Source organism: Colletotrichum aenigma (genome assembly GCF_013390185.1).
Source record: "Colletotrichum aenigma strain Cg56 chromosome Unknown KSG_Cg56_contig03, whole genome shotgun sequence".
Classification (NCBI taxonomy): Eukaryota; Fungi; Ascomycota; class Sordariomycetes; order Glomerellales; family Glomerellaceae; genus Colletotrichum; species Colletotrichum aenigma.
This window is the reverse complement of record NW_023500909.1, coordinates 759,651-776,967: the sequence shown is the minus strand read 5'-3', so window position 1 is coordinate 776,967 and position 17,317 is coordinate 759,651. Positions and strand designations below refer to the sequence as shown.

The window sequence follows — 17,317 nt, the reverse complement described above, 5'->3', positions numbered from 1 at the left end:
GCCCCTCCAATGACCAAAACGGATGACTCCGACAACATTCATTTGGTCCATGTCCCCTCACCAGCACTTGAATGGTATGGGCAGCTTGAGCCTGGATCAACTCCTATTTCCTCGCAGCATGGGGCTGCGGCCCCTACCCTGCACTCAATAACAATCGTCAGCTCTGGTATGGGAGAAAATAGGTGTTAGGCGCAACTCCTTTATCAAGAGCTGACATCAAGACAGTCCCATGTTGAAGTCAATCGAGTGCGGGAGATGTGACTGCGACCACGACGGTGCCGGCCTCGTCTACGTACGAGGTTGGGTCAACCACGGTCGCACTGAATCATGTTATGAACATGTTAAAGAAACAACAAGCCAAGGGAAGTGGCGACACTCATCGTTACTCTTAAGCCGACATCGTAGTGTGAGTCCAGTGTTGTGGATACGACGACGTCGAAGATGCTACAGCTCTGTGGCCTCTCACCACCCGCCTCACTCGCAATCATTCCAAGTGGGACACGATAGGCGCCGGCGACATTTCCCTGAATTCATCCACGTCAGGGACGATCACGCTACCTTCCTCTTCAGCGATGGCGAACCGGCACAAGCTATTCATCGAACGAACTCTCGACTCTCGTTGGCTGACGGCCTATCATGCACGGTATCTAGCAGGCTTTTCCGACGTCAATCGGGAACAGATTCAGGTATTTTTTATGAATGCCAAGTTCTGACGCCGAGTGAATGTTGCGGACCATGAGGGTCACTAGATGCCAAAAAGACGACTAAGACTGTAACGAAGGCGAAAACGCGACATCGGAAATTGTGCCAATCACGACGCGAAAACTCTCAAGAACCTTTGGGCGCTAATATTTCTGTGCATCAGGCCTCGTAAAGTATCTTCATTCAATACCGCAACATTTGGACGCAGCAATTTCAACATATTTTGTTGAAATGTTATCATGATGCAACTCCGTCCATAGGGCTCTGAAACTGACTGAACCGACCACGATATCCTCAATAACTCGCTTGCTTGCTAGCCATCAAGGTTCGGGTTTCTAGGCACCAGTCGCCTGATCAGAACAGTATCCTTCCAACAAGCAAGTTGCTTGTCAGACGCCAAGAGATAGTAGGGTTACAATGACGGACAGGTTGGCGCCCAGCCAGCCTATCACGAGTTGACGCCAAGAACGACGGACCCGCCCTTTTCTCCGAGTTCCTATTAAACGAGGCTCTCAACTGGTTTTAACAGCAATTTAGTGTAGAATGCTTGTTATTGATTGGCGCTCTCCGCACCTTGGCAACGATGGCGTCACGATCGGATAAGAGGTGGAGAAATGAAATACCGAGGAACCTCATCCTTCAAACCACGGTTCTCGACCTTCTACATGGGGCTCGCACATCACGGCCTGCCTCTGCCTTCCTAATGCGCTCGGTCTGCCAACGACTATGCTACCTTCCTGAAAAGAGGACCGACCGAGCCCGTAGCGAATAACAACTGCCTTGCCCCTCGGCGGTTGTGCATCTTAGTGTCCCTGGCAAAGTAAACGGGCATGCATACCACTACCGGCCGCTGTGAAGTACGAGTTACATAAGAATATTACCGACAGCAGGAGGATTGCAACATTCTCCGCAAAGCTGGCAACTCATGACCAGTGGCTGAGGTCTACATAAGATTTCCTGCTAGCGCCGGCTGCCGGCCACCCGACCTAATCTTGCAGGTCGAGGGCGGCGATCGTCCGGTCCTTGCACCAGAAAGGGCTAGAAATGGCACCGGCCGGCATGTTACCGCTCGCCTGCCAGATTCGAAGATACAGCCGGCTCGAAGCCGATGCTCTGGACTTGACTTTGCATATTGCCAAAGCCAACGGAGGAGCCCGCGAAAAGCGCGAGTTCTTGGCCGCGTTTTGCCAGCTAAGAGATGCAGCATCTTATCGATGAAATGCTGCAATCTGGTCCATATCTTCTAGCCTACTCCTTCCTATTCGGCTGTAAGCCATCGCATCGCGGGGTAAACAGTCTTCAGAGGTGCCTTTTAGGGACTTTCCGATTAATACTACTGTGACATCGCGGGGCGGATACTTTCCAGGTGCCTTTTGAGGAAGGCCCTGTTGACACTACGGAAGCCTGCGGTAACACCACATGTCGGTTGTCTTCTCAAGTGCCTGTTGAGGAAGGCCCTGGTGATATCATGGAAATCTGCAGTAACATCGCAGAACGGATTGAGGCGTATTGGGAAGGAGGCATCTGACGATGGCTGGGGCGAAGTAGGTCTCTGTTTTGGCCAGCGGCAACAAGACCATGATTCTCGTCACGATATCATGATCAAGATGTGTATAAATAAGGATGGATTTCTCCTCCAGTCTGACATTTCCTTTCTCCAGCAGCAGCAGCAGCAGCATCGGACTCATCTGACTTACTGTCTCCTCACAACATCAAGACCTCTTTCACCCACTCGTTGTCTACAGCAAGTCAGCAGCCATGGAGCTCACTAAGTTCCTCTCTTTCCTCGCGGTCGTCCTCCCCGTCGCCTACGGTGCTCCCACCGAGACCGCGACCAGCCTCCACCCCAAGATCCTCGCTGCCATGAAGCGCGACTTCGGTCTGGACGCCAGAGATGCCAACGCTCGTGTTGCCTTCGAGCAGCGCTCCACCGATGTCATTGAGTCCATCAAGAACTCCGCTGGTGCCAAGTTCGCCGGTGCCTGGATCTCCGAGGACGGCACCACCGTCAACGTTGCCGTCACCGACGAGGCCCTGACCTCCGAGATCACCAACGCTGGCGCCGTCCCCACTGTTGTTGCCAACGACCTCACCAAGCTGGAGTCCGCCAAGGCCGCCCTCGACGGCATTGACATCGCCGAGCCCGCCGCCCGCCGCGACGCCAACTCTGCCGACTCCGGCATTGCCTCCTACTACGTCGATGTTGCCGCCAACAAGCTCGTCCTTGAGGCTCTTGAGGGCAGCACCGCCCACGCCGAGGAGCTCGCTGCCAAGGTCGGCCTTGCCGCCGGCGAGTTCGAGGTCCGCACCGTCTCCACGATGCCCTCTACCTTCGCCACCGTCTACGGTGGTGACGCCTACCTCATCAACCGAGCTGCTCGTTGCTCCATCGGTTTCTCCGTCACCACCGGATTCGTCTCTGCTGGTCACTGTGGTAGCGTCGGTAACACTGCCACCACCAGCTCCGGTGCTTCCCTCGGAACCTTCTCCGGCTCCGTCTTCCCCGGCTCCGCTGATATGTCCTACATCCGCACTGTCTCCGGCACCACCCTCACTGGCTACATTGACGGCTACGGACGTGGCAACCTCCCCGTCTCCGGCAGCACTGCTGCCTCTGTTGGCTCCTCCATCTGCCGCTCTGGCTCCACCACCGGTGTCTTCTGCGGCACTGTCGGTGCCCTTGGCGCTACTGTCAACTACGCCGAGGGCCGTGTCACTGGTCTCACCCGTACCAGTGTCTGCGCCGAGCCCGGTGACTCTGGCGGTTCTTTCTACTCTGGCTCCCAGGCCCAGGGTGTCACCTCTGGAGGCTCCGGCGACTGCTCTTCCGGCGGAACCACCTACTTCCAGCCGGTCAACGAGATTCTCTCCACCTACGGCCTCACCCTCGTCAGGGCTTAATTGGCTTTTCGCCACGGCCGTCGCTACCACCTGAGCTGAAGTTAATCTTTGAAGAGCCTTTGGCGAAGCACGACTAGCAGACATACCCACGGTCAATGAAGGATGTTTTTTATGTATGAAGAGTATGACTTATCTTATTCTTATGGAACGATATTTTGGTCAGATAACGTAAATAAACTTGATCTATATATACCTTGTCTCTCCTGTGATGCCTCTGTGGTGAATGAAGACTCACCGAGCTCCATATCAATACTGGCTTTTATGAGAGTTGGATCCTCACTCAAATCATGACTCAAAATGATCAGTGAAACCAATGAATCTCTATATAAGTATCCGTTGAAAAGAATGGAACTCTTCAAATCTTTGGTTGTACTTGTTAGGGTATCCAGTCTATTGTAACTATTGCTTAGCTATGTGATGGTTGATTCTATTCTTAATCTCAGTGTTGTCACCATATGGATGCTTGTGTTGTTCTGGTCGTTGGTGTTGATGTTGTTGCTATTGTTAGTAAGTTGAACATGTCTGTCTTAACAGAGCAAAGGGCGTTTGGTCTTCATTCGTGTATTTGGCTCACTTTTGAAATTCAACTATGTAATGAAAATTGAACGATCTCCCCCACATAAAGCCAAGTCCAAGTGAACATGAATTATGAAGAACGTGGTTCGTCAGACATCAGCAATTGTGGCTGTATTACTATGAAATCAATCCAGCATGAGTCTCCATAATCAGAAAAAAAGAATTCTTTGACTTCAGATGTTATCTCTTTTGTGCTCAACCTCTTCCGCAGTGGTTGCGTCAACCGCGCTAACGGGGTCAGCATGGATCCCTGTCGTCCCTGTCGTCCCTGTCTCTATCCCTCTCCCTGCCTCTATCGTGGTTTTTGGTCGTCCTTTTTATCGTCTATACTTACTACCCTCGCGGGTAGCAGAAGTCTTCTGAGATGGAGACCAGTGATTGATAATCGCATTAAATGACGAAAACCTGCGCTATCAGACGTTTCAGCACCTGTTTAAAACTACGATCAACATGTTGGATTGGAATCATTTGCCTTGATAGTCGAGCTTTGTTTTGGGCTGGAAAGTTGTGCAGCTGCCGAAGTTTGGGTCCCGCCAGAGGCATCCTGCACATGGGAGACTCGGTTTGTCAGCCAGAGATAAGAGTGAAAACATGTTACAGCCAGGTCCGGACGAAACCCCCAGTAAGCATTGGAAGTGGATTCTTGGCCCATATACCTGAGGGCAGTCATCGCATTTCTGTAGCATCCCACAACGGATAGGTCAGTTTCCGAGGATTTGTGCCCCAATGTTTTGTCTTGATTGCGAAATGGGCACACGTTCATCGGACCAGTGGAAAACTTGAGATGGGATAAGATGTGGCATTGGTAACAGGAACAGTATGGAGAAGGTTATGCTAGATTTGTAGGACCGAACAAAACACATGGAGGACTCCACCACACCAAATCGGATTATCTGACGCAATGCGCCTCATGGACTGAGTGACCTCTCGCATGTGGGCATGTGGCAATAGAATCGAAGTGAGGCGAATAGTGAGTGGAAGGCATACGTCATAATATTGGTTGACTGCAAGCCGGAATATTTTTCCACGTTGGAAAACTTCGACACATAGATCACGGGACGTCCTTCCTACAAACTAGTCATTTTATGCAGAAAATCACAGAGTGTCTTCATGCGCGTGAATTTTTAGACTATGAGAATATTTGGAACAAATGGGCGTAACATAAAACTTTGATGCCGCCTAAGATGCGCCTCTCGCCCACTGAATTGATGATGTTGATGGTGATTCGCGATCTACGGAATCAACTCGATTGGCAGACAAGAACGGACGCATAGGGCAGAAGTGGAGCAAATACCGGCGCCGGTTTTTTCGGCCGCCGGGGAAAATATGGGCGCGCCCCTGGCCTCCGCGACAAGGAGGTTGCTTGTTGCGAATGTGTTCCTGTTGGTTACAGCACCTGCCTACAGTCTTGAAGATGCTCCACTCGGACGAAAATCCATCGGGCTTGAACAGGTCATGCCGGCCGGCAATGTTTGGCCTCGCTGTAGTTGGTTATCGGTAGAGATTGTCGGTAGATGATGAAGCAAAATGCGCGTCTAGCTGACAAACCTTCTCATCCAAAGCGCCGTCGTGGTAGAGTTTCTTTTCGGGGGGACGGCATCATGCGTTGAGGCTCGGCTTGATGGGTTGTGCCTGGCGCTAATTGTCGCAGGGTGCTCCTCACCATCTGACATAGCGACAGGAACAGACAGATGAAGACCGGGCGGAAAACCCGAGATTTTACCAAGAGCCATGGGTTTCTTGGCAAGTCAAGCTGTGGGGCGGAAGCGACACGCAGAAACGGTCCAGAGCGAGGAGACTATTGGTTTTGCATCGACAAGAGCACAGCCTCTGTCGCAAGTGCGAGAGGTGGACGTAATGGCGTCGTGGCATACCAAGACTGCCAACGAGAAGAACGAGCTGGTTGATACGCTGAGGCTGGCGATCTTTCAGAGAGATCTTCCTGGGACCCGTCAATGTTTTTCAACTTTTGGCGAGGCCCCCAACTTTTGGCGAGGGCAGCGGAGCATTTATTGTGGTCGAACGCGCCCGCGCGCTACGGAACGTTACCGAAGCATGGATTCATTGTCCTCTTTCGTCTCGATCCTGGGCGGTCGTTTCAGCCGTCAACCCAGTAGAACTGACTAAGCGGACAGTTCATGCCTCTTGGCGCCCTGCCGAACGCAGGTGCCGACTGCACAGTCCGAACGAGAGCGCTGTCAAGGCCTGTCATCATGTCATGACATTGCTACTGACAAGCCGTCGCAGTCTCGCGGGTGGATACCCTCCCTCCAGAGCAACCCAAAACCATGTGCTTCTTGGTATTTCTTGGGCTTCTTGGGGGAAGGGGCCCGTCACATAAGCCGAAAAAGACCACCTGAAGGCGACTTGAAACGCCAGAAGCGCGCGAGAGTTCTCCTAGTCGGGATCCGTCCGCCCACTTCGGCCCCACTGACATCTCAACTCGGAAACGCAGACTTACGCCATCCCATGATCCTCGGTGGAGAGAAGGGACGGCGACGATCCAATCGACATGATCTCCCGCTAGATCGCCACCCACCCTGCGAGCTTCCGACTGCCCGAAGAGGAATCGTCCAGTAGAGCCTCAAACCATCACGGAACATCATCAGACATCTTGGCAGCACGAGCCTCAATGACGCCGAGCCTGAACCACCTGGCGCGAGGGAGGGTTGAGGAGGAGTTCGTCTTTCGTTGTCTTGACTCTGTAGTGCGTCTGCGAGGAGACACCGGAGAACCTCCACTCGGGCATTCCCCTGTGTCGGCATTGGATTTCATCAGTCATTAGTCAACCCGGGAAAGGCTTCTTGAGTCTTGGCTTTCGCGCTTTTTTCGGATGCAAATATGTGCCCTCCGCCGCAGCTAATATAATTCAAAATTTAGAGTTACTTGAATCTGGGTCTTGACCATCCTGTGTCTCCATCTTCACTCCTTTCTCTTCATCCCGTCCCTCCTAGTGAGGGCAAGCCGTGAGATTTTCTTTCTTGATCGGCATTTACTGTCATTTACCCTTTTTTTAATCAGCCAGGCGCGAGTCACTGCTGAGCAGTGTTCACTTCAGTCATTCCTTCGGACTTTCCCTTCGATTCTTACTCGATCCGCGATCGGCTTCAATATGAGGGTTCTTTCAGCTTGGGCCTTGATGGCAGCGGCCACCGTTAGCGCGATGCCGCAGCCGCTGAACAAGAGAGATCCCTTCCCGCCTGATGGAACTGTAGTGGGAGGTGTTCCTCACCGACCCTTCCGAAGTAAGAGACATGGAATGTGATGCGAAGGACTAAAGCTCACAACTTCACACAGTCAGGCGACAAGCGGCACCGGCTGCTCCGGCTACTCCCCAAGGCAATCAGCTCATCCCGGTGGTGGTCGGCGGAGCGCAGGATACTTTCGTGCCGAACTTGATCACGGCGCAGGTCGGCGATGTCGTACAGTTCCAGTTCAGCAACGGCAACCACACGGTCACGCAGAGCGCGGAGGGTGCAGCATGCCAGCCGCTGCAGGATACGGTGCCTACCGCCATTCACAGCGGACACATTCCTTTTCAGGACGGTCAGGCGATGGTTGGAACGTTCAACATGCCGATTACGAGTACTGCCACGATGTTCATGTATTGCGCCACGGGGCCTCACTGTCAAGAGGGCCAGGTGCTGGTCATCAACCCGTAAGTAGCACTCATCTCGAATTAGTGTGACATGGAAGCTAACCATTAATCAGCACAAACGCGCAACAAGTCGTTCAGTACTCGAAGCTCGCCGCGGCCGCCAAGGCTAACGTCGATGGAAAGACAGTTGTCGGCGGAGCTGTTGGTCAAATCCCTCTCGCAAACGCCGCCTTTGTCCCGGCACCGGCACAGGGTGCTGGCGGTGGCGGCGGTGGTCCTCCCCCGGCTGCCGCCCCGGCCGCGCCCCCTGCCGAAGCTCCCGCTGCCCCTGCCGAACCCGCCGCTCCTGCTGCACCTGCCGCTCCCGCTGAGCCCGCGGCAGCAGCAGCGCCCCCGATTGCCGGTGCCCTAGTGGCGTGAAGATGACGTGTTGAGGATACGAAGAAGGGGTTTTTGAGCTCGGGAAGCTCTCTCAGTGCGTACACACGTTGAAGTGGTTGTATGATTCTACTTTGTGAAAAGAAACAGGACGCAGCTAGGATGTTTTTCCGTAGCTGAATGAAGACTAATCCACCTGTATGTAATAACCTTTTATGTATACTGTACGATGTTATCAGTGTCGCTGCGTTATACTGTAGAACAATACCAAGCAGCTTGACCATCGATTGGAGACAGGCAAGGCATGACATGGTTCGAAAAAAATGAGATGTCACGGCAAGGGAGAAACGATAGGTAGGTCTATTTCCAGTTGGCAGAGAGGAACACGATGAGCTGCGAAGAACTCATCTCCACAAGATTGACGAGTGAGTGTTATTTTATCAATCCATGTCCAGGTGGGGCGGTGACATTTTGAGCTGGTGAACAATTGCAAACATGATTTCACCAGATCTCTGCCACGGGAAGCAAAACCAAACAAAGCGCTCACAGAAATGACGCAAAACGATGTGTGAGAACCAGAGCGATATTGCAAACCCATTGACCTCTGAAGGCGGATTTCTCGGGCCCCGGTATTCGAATTGCACGTGCATTGGAGAGAGACGTAGACATGCGCCCCGCAGGCCGCGGCACCCGATCCACAACCCGGCATCGGGCTTGAAGTGGGGCCGACCCCGGCGCCTCTCATGCCGCTTCTACGGTGCAGGATGCCGGCGTACGGAAGATTGGTTTGCCAAGACTTGTGTACGCAGTGCTTCTTGGCGTTGAAATACCTGCTATGAACGACGTGCTTACATCCATCAGCGGCGTATCTTGGCGCCTTGTTCTGAGGGCTCGCTGGCGGATTTGTTCCGCGCATCAGCAAGACGCCAGCGGAACACAGTTTCGTCCCTCATGAAGGAAGCCCGCGGACTCCATGACCTAGACATAGGACTTTGAACAATGAAGTAAGACGTTGAGATGCACCACCAACGTGACGTTGATGGAAATCACTATTTAATGTTGGCGGCTTCATTGGTAAAATCAGTGCAGCTCGAGAAGCAAAGTCATCACAATTGACAGGGTCTTTTACCAAATATTCTTTCACACCTGCAATCGCCCAAAAAATCGCCAAAAAAGTCTCCTACACCTATTGAGCCTGTTGATGTTGACGTCGTCATCGTAGGTGCAGGTCTCAGCGGCCTCCGTGCCGCCGTTGAAATCCATAAGAGCGGTCTATCATACGAGGTCTTGGAGGCCATGGATCGCGTCGGCGGCAAGACTCTGTCAGTTCCAGCTCCTCCTCAGGGCGTCGTTGTCGATGTTGGCGCTGCGTGGACCAATGATACCAGCCAGGTCGAGATGTACCGCTTAGCCAAAGACTTTGGCTTCGAGCTCATCGAACAAACCGCCACTGGGCTAAACTTGTACCAAGATAACAAGCAGAATACGGTCTAGTTTCCTTACTCTGGCATGCCATTTCCAGGAAGTCGCAGACGTCTCTGATATTTCACAAAAACATGATATTGCATCGAGATGATATTTGCAAACGGCTGACCTGAATCCTATAGCTGGACGACAAGCAACAAGCGCAGCTATATGAGACCTTTGGGCAGATGGCTGTTCTCGTGGACCGTTCTGATCCAGAGATGCCGTGGCTAGGACCCGATGCCAAGAGGACTGACTCTCTCACACTCGCGGAGCTGGGAGAAAAGGAGATTAGAGGCGGCATCGGTTCGGTTGTCTTGAACGTTCTGTCGCGAGCTAGCCTTGGTCTTGAAAGCAGCGAAGTTGGTGCTCTGCCTGTCATCGACTACGTAAAAGCTGGAACGGGACTGGAGAACATCTCCTCAGACCTCAAAGACGGTGCTAAGTACTTGCGAAACCGCCAAGATAAGTCATACGAGTGTATTCCGGCAAGTTTAGTGCGAGCTAATATTGGTTTTAGGAAATCAGACATTCTCGGCCCGGCTTGCCGAAAATCTCAACGCCGGGGCAGTCAAGCTCTCAATGCCGGTTTTCAAGATTACTCAATCGGACGAAGGCTGTATGGTCTCAACCAGCCCCGGCCCAGAGTATAGGTGCAAGAAAGTCCTTCTATCTGTCCCGTCAACTCTCTACCCGTTGATCGAGTTCACGCCAAGCCTCCCCCCCCACGAAAGAGGCACTGAACAAGTCCAAACTAGGATACTACTCGAAGACTATCTTGGTTTTCGAGAAGCCCTGGTGGCGAGATGCGGGCTTTTCAGGCGCCATTGCGTCAGAGACTGGGCCAATCGTTTTCAGCAGAGACACTTGCGTACCCGATGACAGGCAGTACAGCATCACCTGCTTTCACGTTGCTGAGCCTGGTAGGCAGTGGTCTAAGTTGCGGGCGGAAGACCGGCGGGAGGCTGTCCTCAAGCAATTCCGGGCCATGTTCAGTACAGTGGTTGACGATGTCGCTGAGCCAATCAACATCATAGAGAAGGAATGGACGAAGGATCCATGGGCGAGAGGAGCTCCTTCTCCAGTCATGGGCCCAGAAGTCTTGACAAGTGACGCCGGAAAGGCTGTTCGCGAGCCCGTAGGCCACATCCATTTCATCGGAACCGAGACATCTCTCGTCTGGAAAGGGTACATGGAAGGGGCGGTGCAAGCTGGTATCAGGGGCGCAAAGGAAGTCATCGCGGACTTGGCGGAATGAATGTGATAAGACCAGGGGAGTGTGGTGGGTGTGAGTCCGTGTTACAGAACGCCGAAAACGCTGGATGGACGTTGCAATTTGAAATTGAGGGTCGCAATTAAACAATAGAAAATATTTAAAAGTCTATAAGTCTGCTGTTTGGAAGGGTATCCGCATATTTACATATTCAAAAGAGCTCGCCACGGTCATCTTCCCCTAAAGTAGGTGAAGTCATCAACAGACGACTCCTACTGCTCCAAGCTAGCATCGTGAGGGAACAAGCTGAGCTTCGAGAAGTCAAACTTGCCCTGCCTCTTGACCCAAGCACCGGCTCCGGCACGCTTCTTGAACATCATCTTGGGCAGAATCTGGTTCAAGCAAACGTCGACCTTCATGCAGGTGCCGCCCAAGCAGCAGCTCTGCTTGATGCAGACCTCACCACCAGAGCAGTCGTTCGTGGTGTTGCAGGAGGGCTGGCAGTCATTGGGGACCGCGCAGACATCCCTGCCCTCGACAGTCCTGAAGCAGACGCATCCCTTCTCGCCAGCCTTGTCAAGAGAGCAGGTGGGGATGGTCTTGTCACCGCAGGTCCAAGGGTTGCTGCAGCCGAGGGCGGGGCGGGTGGCATTGACAAAGGGACCAACAGTGGTGGTTGCGACAACAGAGATGGTGGAGGTGATGATCGGGATAGGGGCCATTGTCGTTACGCCGGTGGCACCAAAGCAAGAGCAAGCGCTGCGGTATGCGGCGTCGTTCTTGCAAGCCGTTGCGTAGGCGGGAATGTTCTTGGTGGTGGAGGCCGGGGTATCAACGGCACGGTCGAAGATTGTCCGTGTAGCGTTCAGCGTGATGGTCTCGATGCTTGTCTCGGTGACAAACGTGGTGCTGTCATTGTTAGTCGAAACTCTGCACCGCTTGACGTGACATGCGAAAAGAAACTTACGATGGCTGGGGAGTCTCAGTGACGGCAAGGTATGAGCTACATTCCGCCATACGAAGGACCATCGTAGCAGTTCCGAAACGCGTCGCTCTAACGGCGCGAAGACAGTTGTCGGCATTGCAAAACTTGTTCTCGACAACTGCGGCAGAGGCCGCGATGGCAAGGGAGGCAACGGCCAGGAACTTCATCTTGATAGAAGTGAGAGTGTTGATTGAACGAATGTGATAAATGTAAAGAACGCAGCTGGGTGATCGGATGATGTCCCTTGATTGAGAGAATGAAGGTGAAGATGGAGTTGTTGTCCTGTCTGTCAGAAAGGTCCCAAAGAATTTGGACACTACGCTGGCCTTATTATATCCATGATGAAAATCTCAGAGCTTATCATTTCCTTGCCTCCTAAAAAACAAAGTGTGATGCAAGGGACCGAGTAGCGCCTCGGCAACCACGAGGAAAAGCAAACACCGCATGGGCCCGCCGTCTTACCTTGAGCACATGCATACCGCCGCCACGGAACCGCACATCGTGAACATGGGTGAACGGAAAACAATCCGGTGGAAGAAGAAAAGAGCATCAGTGCCCCTGCAGTGGCAACCCGCCAAAAAATTGGGATATGCAGCCCAAAGTTCGAGGTAGAAGGTTTGCCTGGCACCAAGCCGGCAGGTCGCTGACTTGGATGGTCTGGCCCCACGGAAACTCACATTAGATCACGAAAACGTGGTCGTGAACCCTGGCTGTTGTTGTTCGTCCTCAAGGATAGCGCTGCGCACCGATGGCACGGCGCCGGCTGGAGCCTCCCGCTAATGAGCGACTTGGCTCATTTGGATAGGGGCTCGGCAGATTCCATGATCGTGCGCCCAGAATAGGCGCGTCCGTGAGCGATAAGCTTACTTTTCCCACGCGTTCCCGCGCAACCGCATTTTGGTCCACCGTCGGCTAGTCCTGGCGGCCTGCACTCGTTTTCGACGCGACCGGGGCTAGAAGAATCGCGGTTGAAGTTTCCTAACTGTTGGGAAGTGTCTCAACAACGTCACCGGCTTCAGAGATGCTGGCTGGTCTGACGGTGTCCGGTGAACGTGGTGTTGTCGTAGGTGGCTGAAAAGTTTTTCCCGCTGAGTGTCAAATGCCAAGAATTATGATCGTCGAAAAAGAAGCAATCGAACCTCATTCCGGAGCTATGGCAAAGAGCCGTGATAAGACCGGTTTCGCATTGAATCTCCACTCGTATTAAGCTCGGTAGCCGCACGCGAGTGTCGCCTGATTATGGGCCAATGGAATGACGACGGCAGTCAGCAAGGTGAAGTTCTGTAGCCTAGTATGTCACATGACGACTGTAATTGGTCATTCTAGAAGGCTAAAAATCATGCATTTTGAGGTTTAATTAACACGGCAGCCGGGCGCACCAGAAGCATAACATCAACTTCAATATTCTTTATTCACCCTCTAACGTCTAGAAAGTAGTTGAAACGAGACATTCCTTGTGCTACGCAGCTTAATGGACCGTTTAGGAGCTGGGATCGTCACAGCCACCAAGCACAAAGTTGATGTTAGACAGAGGGCATCCGGAGTCAACGGAGTCCTTGCATGCCTGGCTCTTGCACTTGGTGTTCTTGAAGTTCTCGCGTGCGTTGTTTTGTTGCTAGAGTTGCATATTAGTACTCGAGTCCGCATCAAAGTTGAGTCTGTGTCATACCGGAGCGGCAGCTGCAAGCGAGGCCATGGCGGCGAGCGTGACGACGATGGAAGTGATGGACAGCTGCATCTTGACTAAGATTTGGAAAAGCGGATTGTTGGAGGTAAACTTGTTGACCGGCAACAGATGAGAATAGAAGTTGATTGAGAGAGGTGAGAAGACTGGATGAATAACAAAAGTAACGGTATCAGTTGGGGTGGCAGCGTGGAAGTTATATAGAGTTTTGGATTACCTCACTGAGTATGACAGCAACTGGTGTTGAGGGAAGAGAGAGAGTCCCCTGCTGAGTGGCGCGGAGATCTGAGTGGGAGCCGTGAGACGTCTCAGCTGTCCCCAGCTTTGAGGAGTATGATCGACGTTGGTGGGCTTCAAAGGTGTCAAGTGGTTAATAGTATGCTTAACTACCCGCATGGGCCAGCGTCACACGGGGAAGCGTTGATACTCCCCTCCAGACTTTCTGCATTAGCGAATCGGTTTCTGCTGATCAGCACATCACTCGGTTTCGTTTTTACTTGGATCAAACTGATCACTTGGAACCAAGGTTGTCTTTTATCAAGCTGTTCGTTGCTGATTTCCCACTCATCTTGACCAAGCATACGATTCACGAAGAGAAGCAACATTACTGTCATCGAAGGTTCCCGTCCCACATACGAATTTGCTTTCCCCAACCGTTTGGGTACTCTTGTTCACTTTTTCAGATGACAGGCGGTGAGCCAAATGTTTAATGCGCGGCGGGCAGCTGAATATAGGGCTGATCGGTATGGCCGGATGGTCAAGTTTCAGACTGTGACCGTGTTGGATGGGGTGGCATCGCTTGTTTGGACCCGAGGTGGACGTCGAATCATGGCAACCCCTGCGAGAATCCGAGAATAGCAGGTGGCAGTTACAACCTCAAACACAGTTCGGCAAGCGCCAGATGTACAACGTCTGAAGCTCGAAACGCGATGGGATACTCCGTGTCATTCAACTGCCCAAAAGTTGTGATACCTCGCTTCCCGTCCTAGAGCTAACGGATTACTCCAAGTCTTTCACCAGAGCTGCAACAAGTCAACAGAAAATGAAGTCCGATGGAAATTCACTCAATTGATGGGTATTTATTTTGGAAGAGATTCTTTCAATTCAGGATAAAAAAGCAAGGAGAATGTTTCGACGTTGCCAGTCCGAACAACTGGGCTCCACGCGCAGAGCGTTGGGCATTTTAAAGAAAGTAGCCGTTGAAGATATGACGTCCTGAAGCGAAGACAATGAGTATTTTGACGTCGGTATGGACATTACCGAGTACCTATTTTAGCATACGTGGGCGCACTGAGCATGATGCCAGAACAGACCGTCGCTTAAAGCGCGACTACGGCAACACGGTAGCGTTACCTATTTCAGCCATCACAGCGCAGTCTCTCAGACTAGCCTTCTGCCCCTTTCAGCCTGGCGTTAGACTGGGATCGAGTTTATAGTCCAGATTTGGAATTCCCAAAGCGGTCTCCTTCGTCATTAAAAGTTTGGGGGGTAAGAAGACAGCTAGCACGGGGGTAGAAAAGGCTTAAGGCCGTCTGTTTGAGAGCAAATGCGAAATGCCGATCGGCCTTGATGATGCTATTTCAACTGTACCGATGACGATGAGATTACTTTTGACATTGTAAGGGTGCAGCGTTTGCACCTAATGATCCTTGTGAAACCCGACCGATCAAAGACCGTAGCGAAAGTGAGCCAATTTGAAGTCTGTCAAGTCCATGAATTTGGACCGCTCAAGCTCCAGCGCAGCCGTCTCCTCAGACAGTTCGACTCCTGATACTGCCGCCAAACGATCCCTTCGTTTGTTCTCCCGAATATTCACGAAACGGAGAACCAACAGTACCAATGCTGCACAGCCATACATAATGGCCACCATCATCTTTCCTCGCTTGTAGAGGGGGGGTTCGTCCGCCCGAAATGTCTGTGGACCAATCCAATTGCCAGCTGCATATGCAATAATTTGCAGACTGTTAACAGTGACCTTCTTGGTGTATCCTAAAGTGTTGTTCGAGATGGCAACCATGACCAACCCCCAAGACGACCCAGAAACGCTAATCATCCAATAGCTCAAGAGAAGTGCTCCCTTTGAGGACAATGGGATTGTGATCATCATGATGCCTCTGATTAGAGGAAACATAATTGCGACGAATGCAAATAGGGTTCGGTCCATGTACTTGTCGGAAAGCCAAGTGAACAAAAGTTTTCCGCCAATATCGAAGAGTCCGGATGGGGCGCCCAACAGGAGTGAGAGTCGGGCGTTGAATCCGAAGGAGTTGACAATGATTGAACCAAAAGTTGTGATACCGCCATTGGTTATGTTCATCAGGAATGAAAACAAGGCATAAAGATAGGTTCTTGGGTCGCGAAAGGCTTCCCGGAACTGGTCCCACTTCCATACTCGATTACCAATGCCTTGGAAGTTGTCGCGGATTCTTTCGATTGCGATCAGACGCTGTCGATCATCTAGGAACTTGGCGTTGGCCTGATTATCGGGTAAATACCAAAGGTTGAAGGCTCCAATTAGAACTGTGATAAGACCGAGAACAAGGAAAAGAATCTTCCATGGCGCGATTGACGATTCTTCAACCGCCGACAGTCCATAGCCTATCAGAGCCATGATGATCAGAGAGAACCCGTTGCATGACAGCCAGTATCCGACTCGTCGGGCTTGTTCGCCCTGCTTGTACCACATCGATGTGATCAAAACGAAGGCGGGCGTGACTGTTGCTTTGAATACCCCGAGGAAGAAACGCGTGCCCAGTAAGCCAGCGTAATTATGCGTAGCGGCATGGCATGTTAAGGCGACGCCCCAAGCCAGGATGTTTGCTGATACGTATTTGCCCACGGGAAGGCGGCGAAAGAGGTACGTCGTGGGGAACCTTCAAGATGGATACAACCATTAGCACAAGTATCCATCACTGAGCGGGTCACGATAGAGAGAAGGGGCAGGACATCATAGTCCCAAGCAAGATAACCTGCATAGAAAATACTCGAGATCCAGGAGAATTCGTTTCCCTTGAGGTTGGTGTCTCCACGAATCCCCATCAGAGAAGCATAATTGAGCGTCGTCTTGTCGGCGAACTGAATCATGTACACCCAACACATGAGTGGCAGCATGTTCATGTCGATCTTTCGCAGGCTTTGGCGTTCTTCCTTCTGTGTGAACTCGATCACGACACCGCCTGTGAGTTTCAAAGCTGGATCAACATCCCTGTCGTCCATCAGCTTCACTTGACCGACGTCAATGTCAGGAGCTTCGCTGTCGCTTTTGACGGGCAAGACATCTGCGTCCGTCTTGGGCGCCATATTGACCCGAGTGTCACTGAGACGTAGCCAGTCTCTTGAGATAATTGTGAGAAAGAGGACTATCGATGGTCAAAAAAGGTGAGGAATGGACGGAATGCGGTCTGTTGTCAAGCTGCTGTCCCTGCTTGAGAACTCCAAGAGAACTGCGAGGCACTGGGAGCTTTATTATCAATACATCCTCTAATATGTGTGTTGCTAGCATATCGGCTGATTTAAACCGCTGGAGTTCGGTGTGCGATAAGCTGTGCAGCCGGGAATATTTGCATTCTGGGTACCTTTGATGTTGACGAGATGCGGGCTACCAAGTTATCAGTGAAGTGGCAATCGTTTTCCCATCTGGCCTATCGAAGAACACCGAATCCGAATCCGAGTACTCGTATAAGATCCTATTTCTATGTATGCGGCTATCTTAACGAGCACTCCGCCTCCGCCTTCACCCCCGCATTTCTTCCAGATGGTATCTGATTGTCGTTCAGCCTTCGGCATCTATGAATGTTGGCCGAATGATAGCTGTCT

General features: G+C 51.9%; 6 protein-coding genes across 6 annotated transcripts; 3 read left to right on the top strand and 3 right to left on the bottom strand.

Annotated features, from left to right (window-relative positions):
• Positions 1-2,460: 2,460 nt before the first annotated feature.
• sprC (Streptogrisin-C) lies at positions 2,461-3,603 on the top strand (the record flags this gene model as incomplete). Its single annotated transcript, XM_037319421.1, has 1 exon — positions 2,461-3,603. One exon carries the CDS (start codon positions 2,461-2,463, stop codon positions 3,601-3,603), a length of 1,143 nt encoding a protein of 380 aa, XP_037181938.1.
• Positions 3,604-7,291: 3,688 nt separating this feature from the next.
• CGCA056_v004165 (Extracellular serine-rich protein) lies at positions 7,292-8,197 on the top strand (the record flags this gene model as incomplete). The annotated part of the gene is made up of 3 exons (XM_037319420.1): positions 7,292-7,424; positions 7,477-7,837; positions 7,891-8,197. 3 exons carry the CDS (start codon positions 7,292-7,294, stop codon positions 8,195-8,197), a joined length of 801 nt encoding a protein of 266 aa, XP_037181937.1.
• Positions 8,198-9,451: 1,254 nt separating this feature from the next.
• On the top strand, positions 9,452-10,877 carry maoA-1 (putative flavin-containing monoamine oxidase A; the record flags this gene model as incomplete). Its single annotated transcript, XM_037319419.1, has 3 exons — positions 9,452-9,643; positions 9,763-10,111; positions 10,378-10,877. The coding sequence occupies 3 exons, from the start codon at positions 9,452-9,454 to the stop codon at positions 10,875-10,877; spliced, it is 1,041 nt and encodes a 346-aa protein (XP_037181936.1).
• Positions 10,878-11,104: 227 nt separating this feature from the next.
• Positions 11,105-11,984, bottom strand: CGCA056_v004163 (uncharacterized protein; the record flags this gene model as incomplete). The annotated part of the gene is made up of 2 exons (XM_037319418.1): positions 11,105-11,741; positions 11,800-11,984. 2 exons carry the CDS (start codon positions 11,982-11,984, stop codon positions 11,105-11,107), a joined length of 822 nt encoding a protein of 273 aa, XP_037181935.1.
• Positions 11,985-13,297: 1,313 nt separating this feature from the next.
• Positions 13,298-13,555, bottom strand: CGCA056_v004162 (uncharacterized protein; the record flags this gene model as incomplete). Its single annotated transcript, XM_037319417.1, has 2 exons — positions 13,298-13,432; positions 13,487-13,555. 2 exons carry the CDS (start codon positions 13,553-13,555, stop codon positions 13,298-13,300), a joined length of 204 nt encoding a protein of 67 aa, XP_037181934.1.
• A 1,612-nt stretch (positions 13,556-15,167) lies between these two features.
• On the bottom strand, positions 15,168-16,801 carry DAL5-1 (Allantoate permease; the record flags this gene model as incomplete). Its single annotated transcript, XM_037319416.1, has 2 exons — positions 15,168-16,216; positions 16,486-16,801. 2 exons carry the CDS (start codon positions 16,799-16,801, stop codon positions 15,168-15,170), a joined length of 1,365 nt encoding a protein of 454 aa, XP_037181933.1.
• Positions 16,802-17,317: the final 516 nt, after the last annotated feature.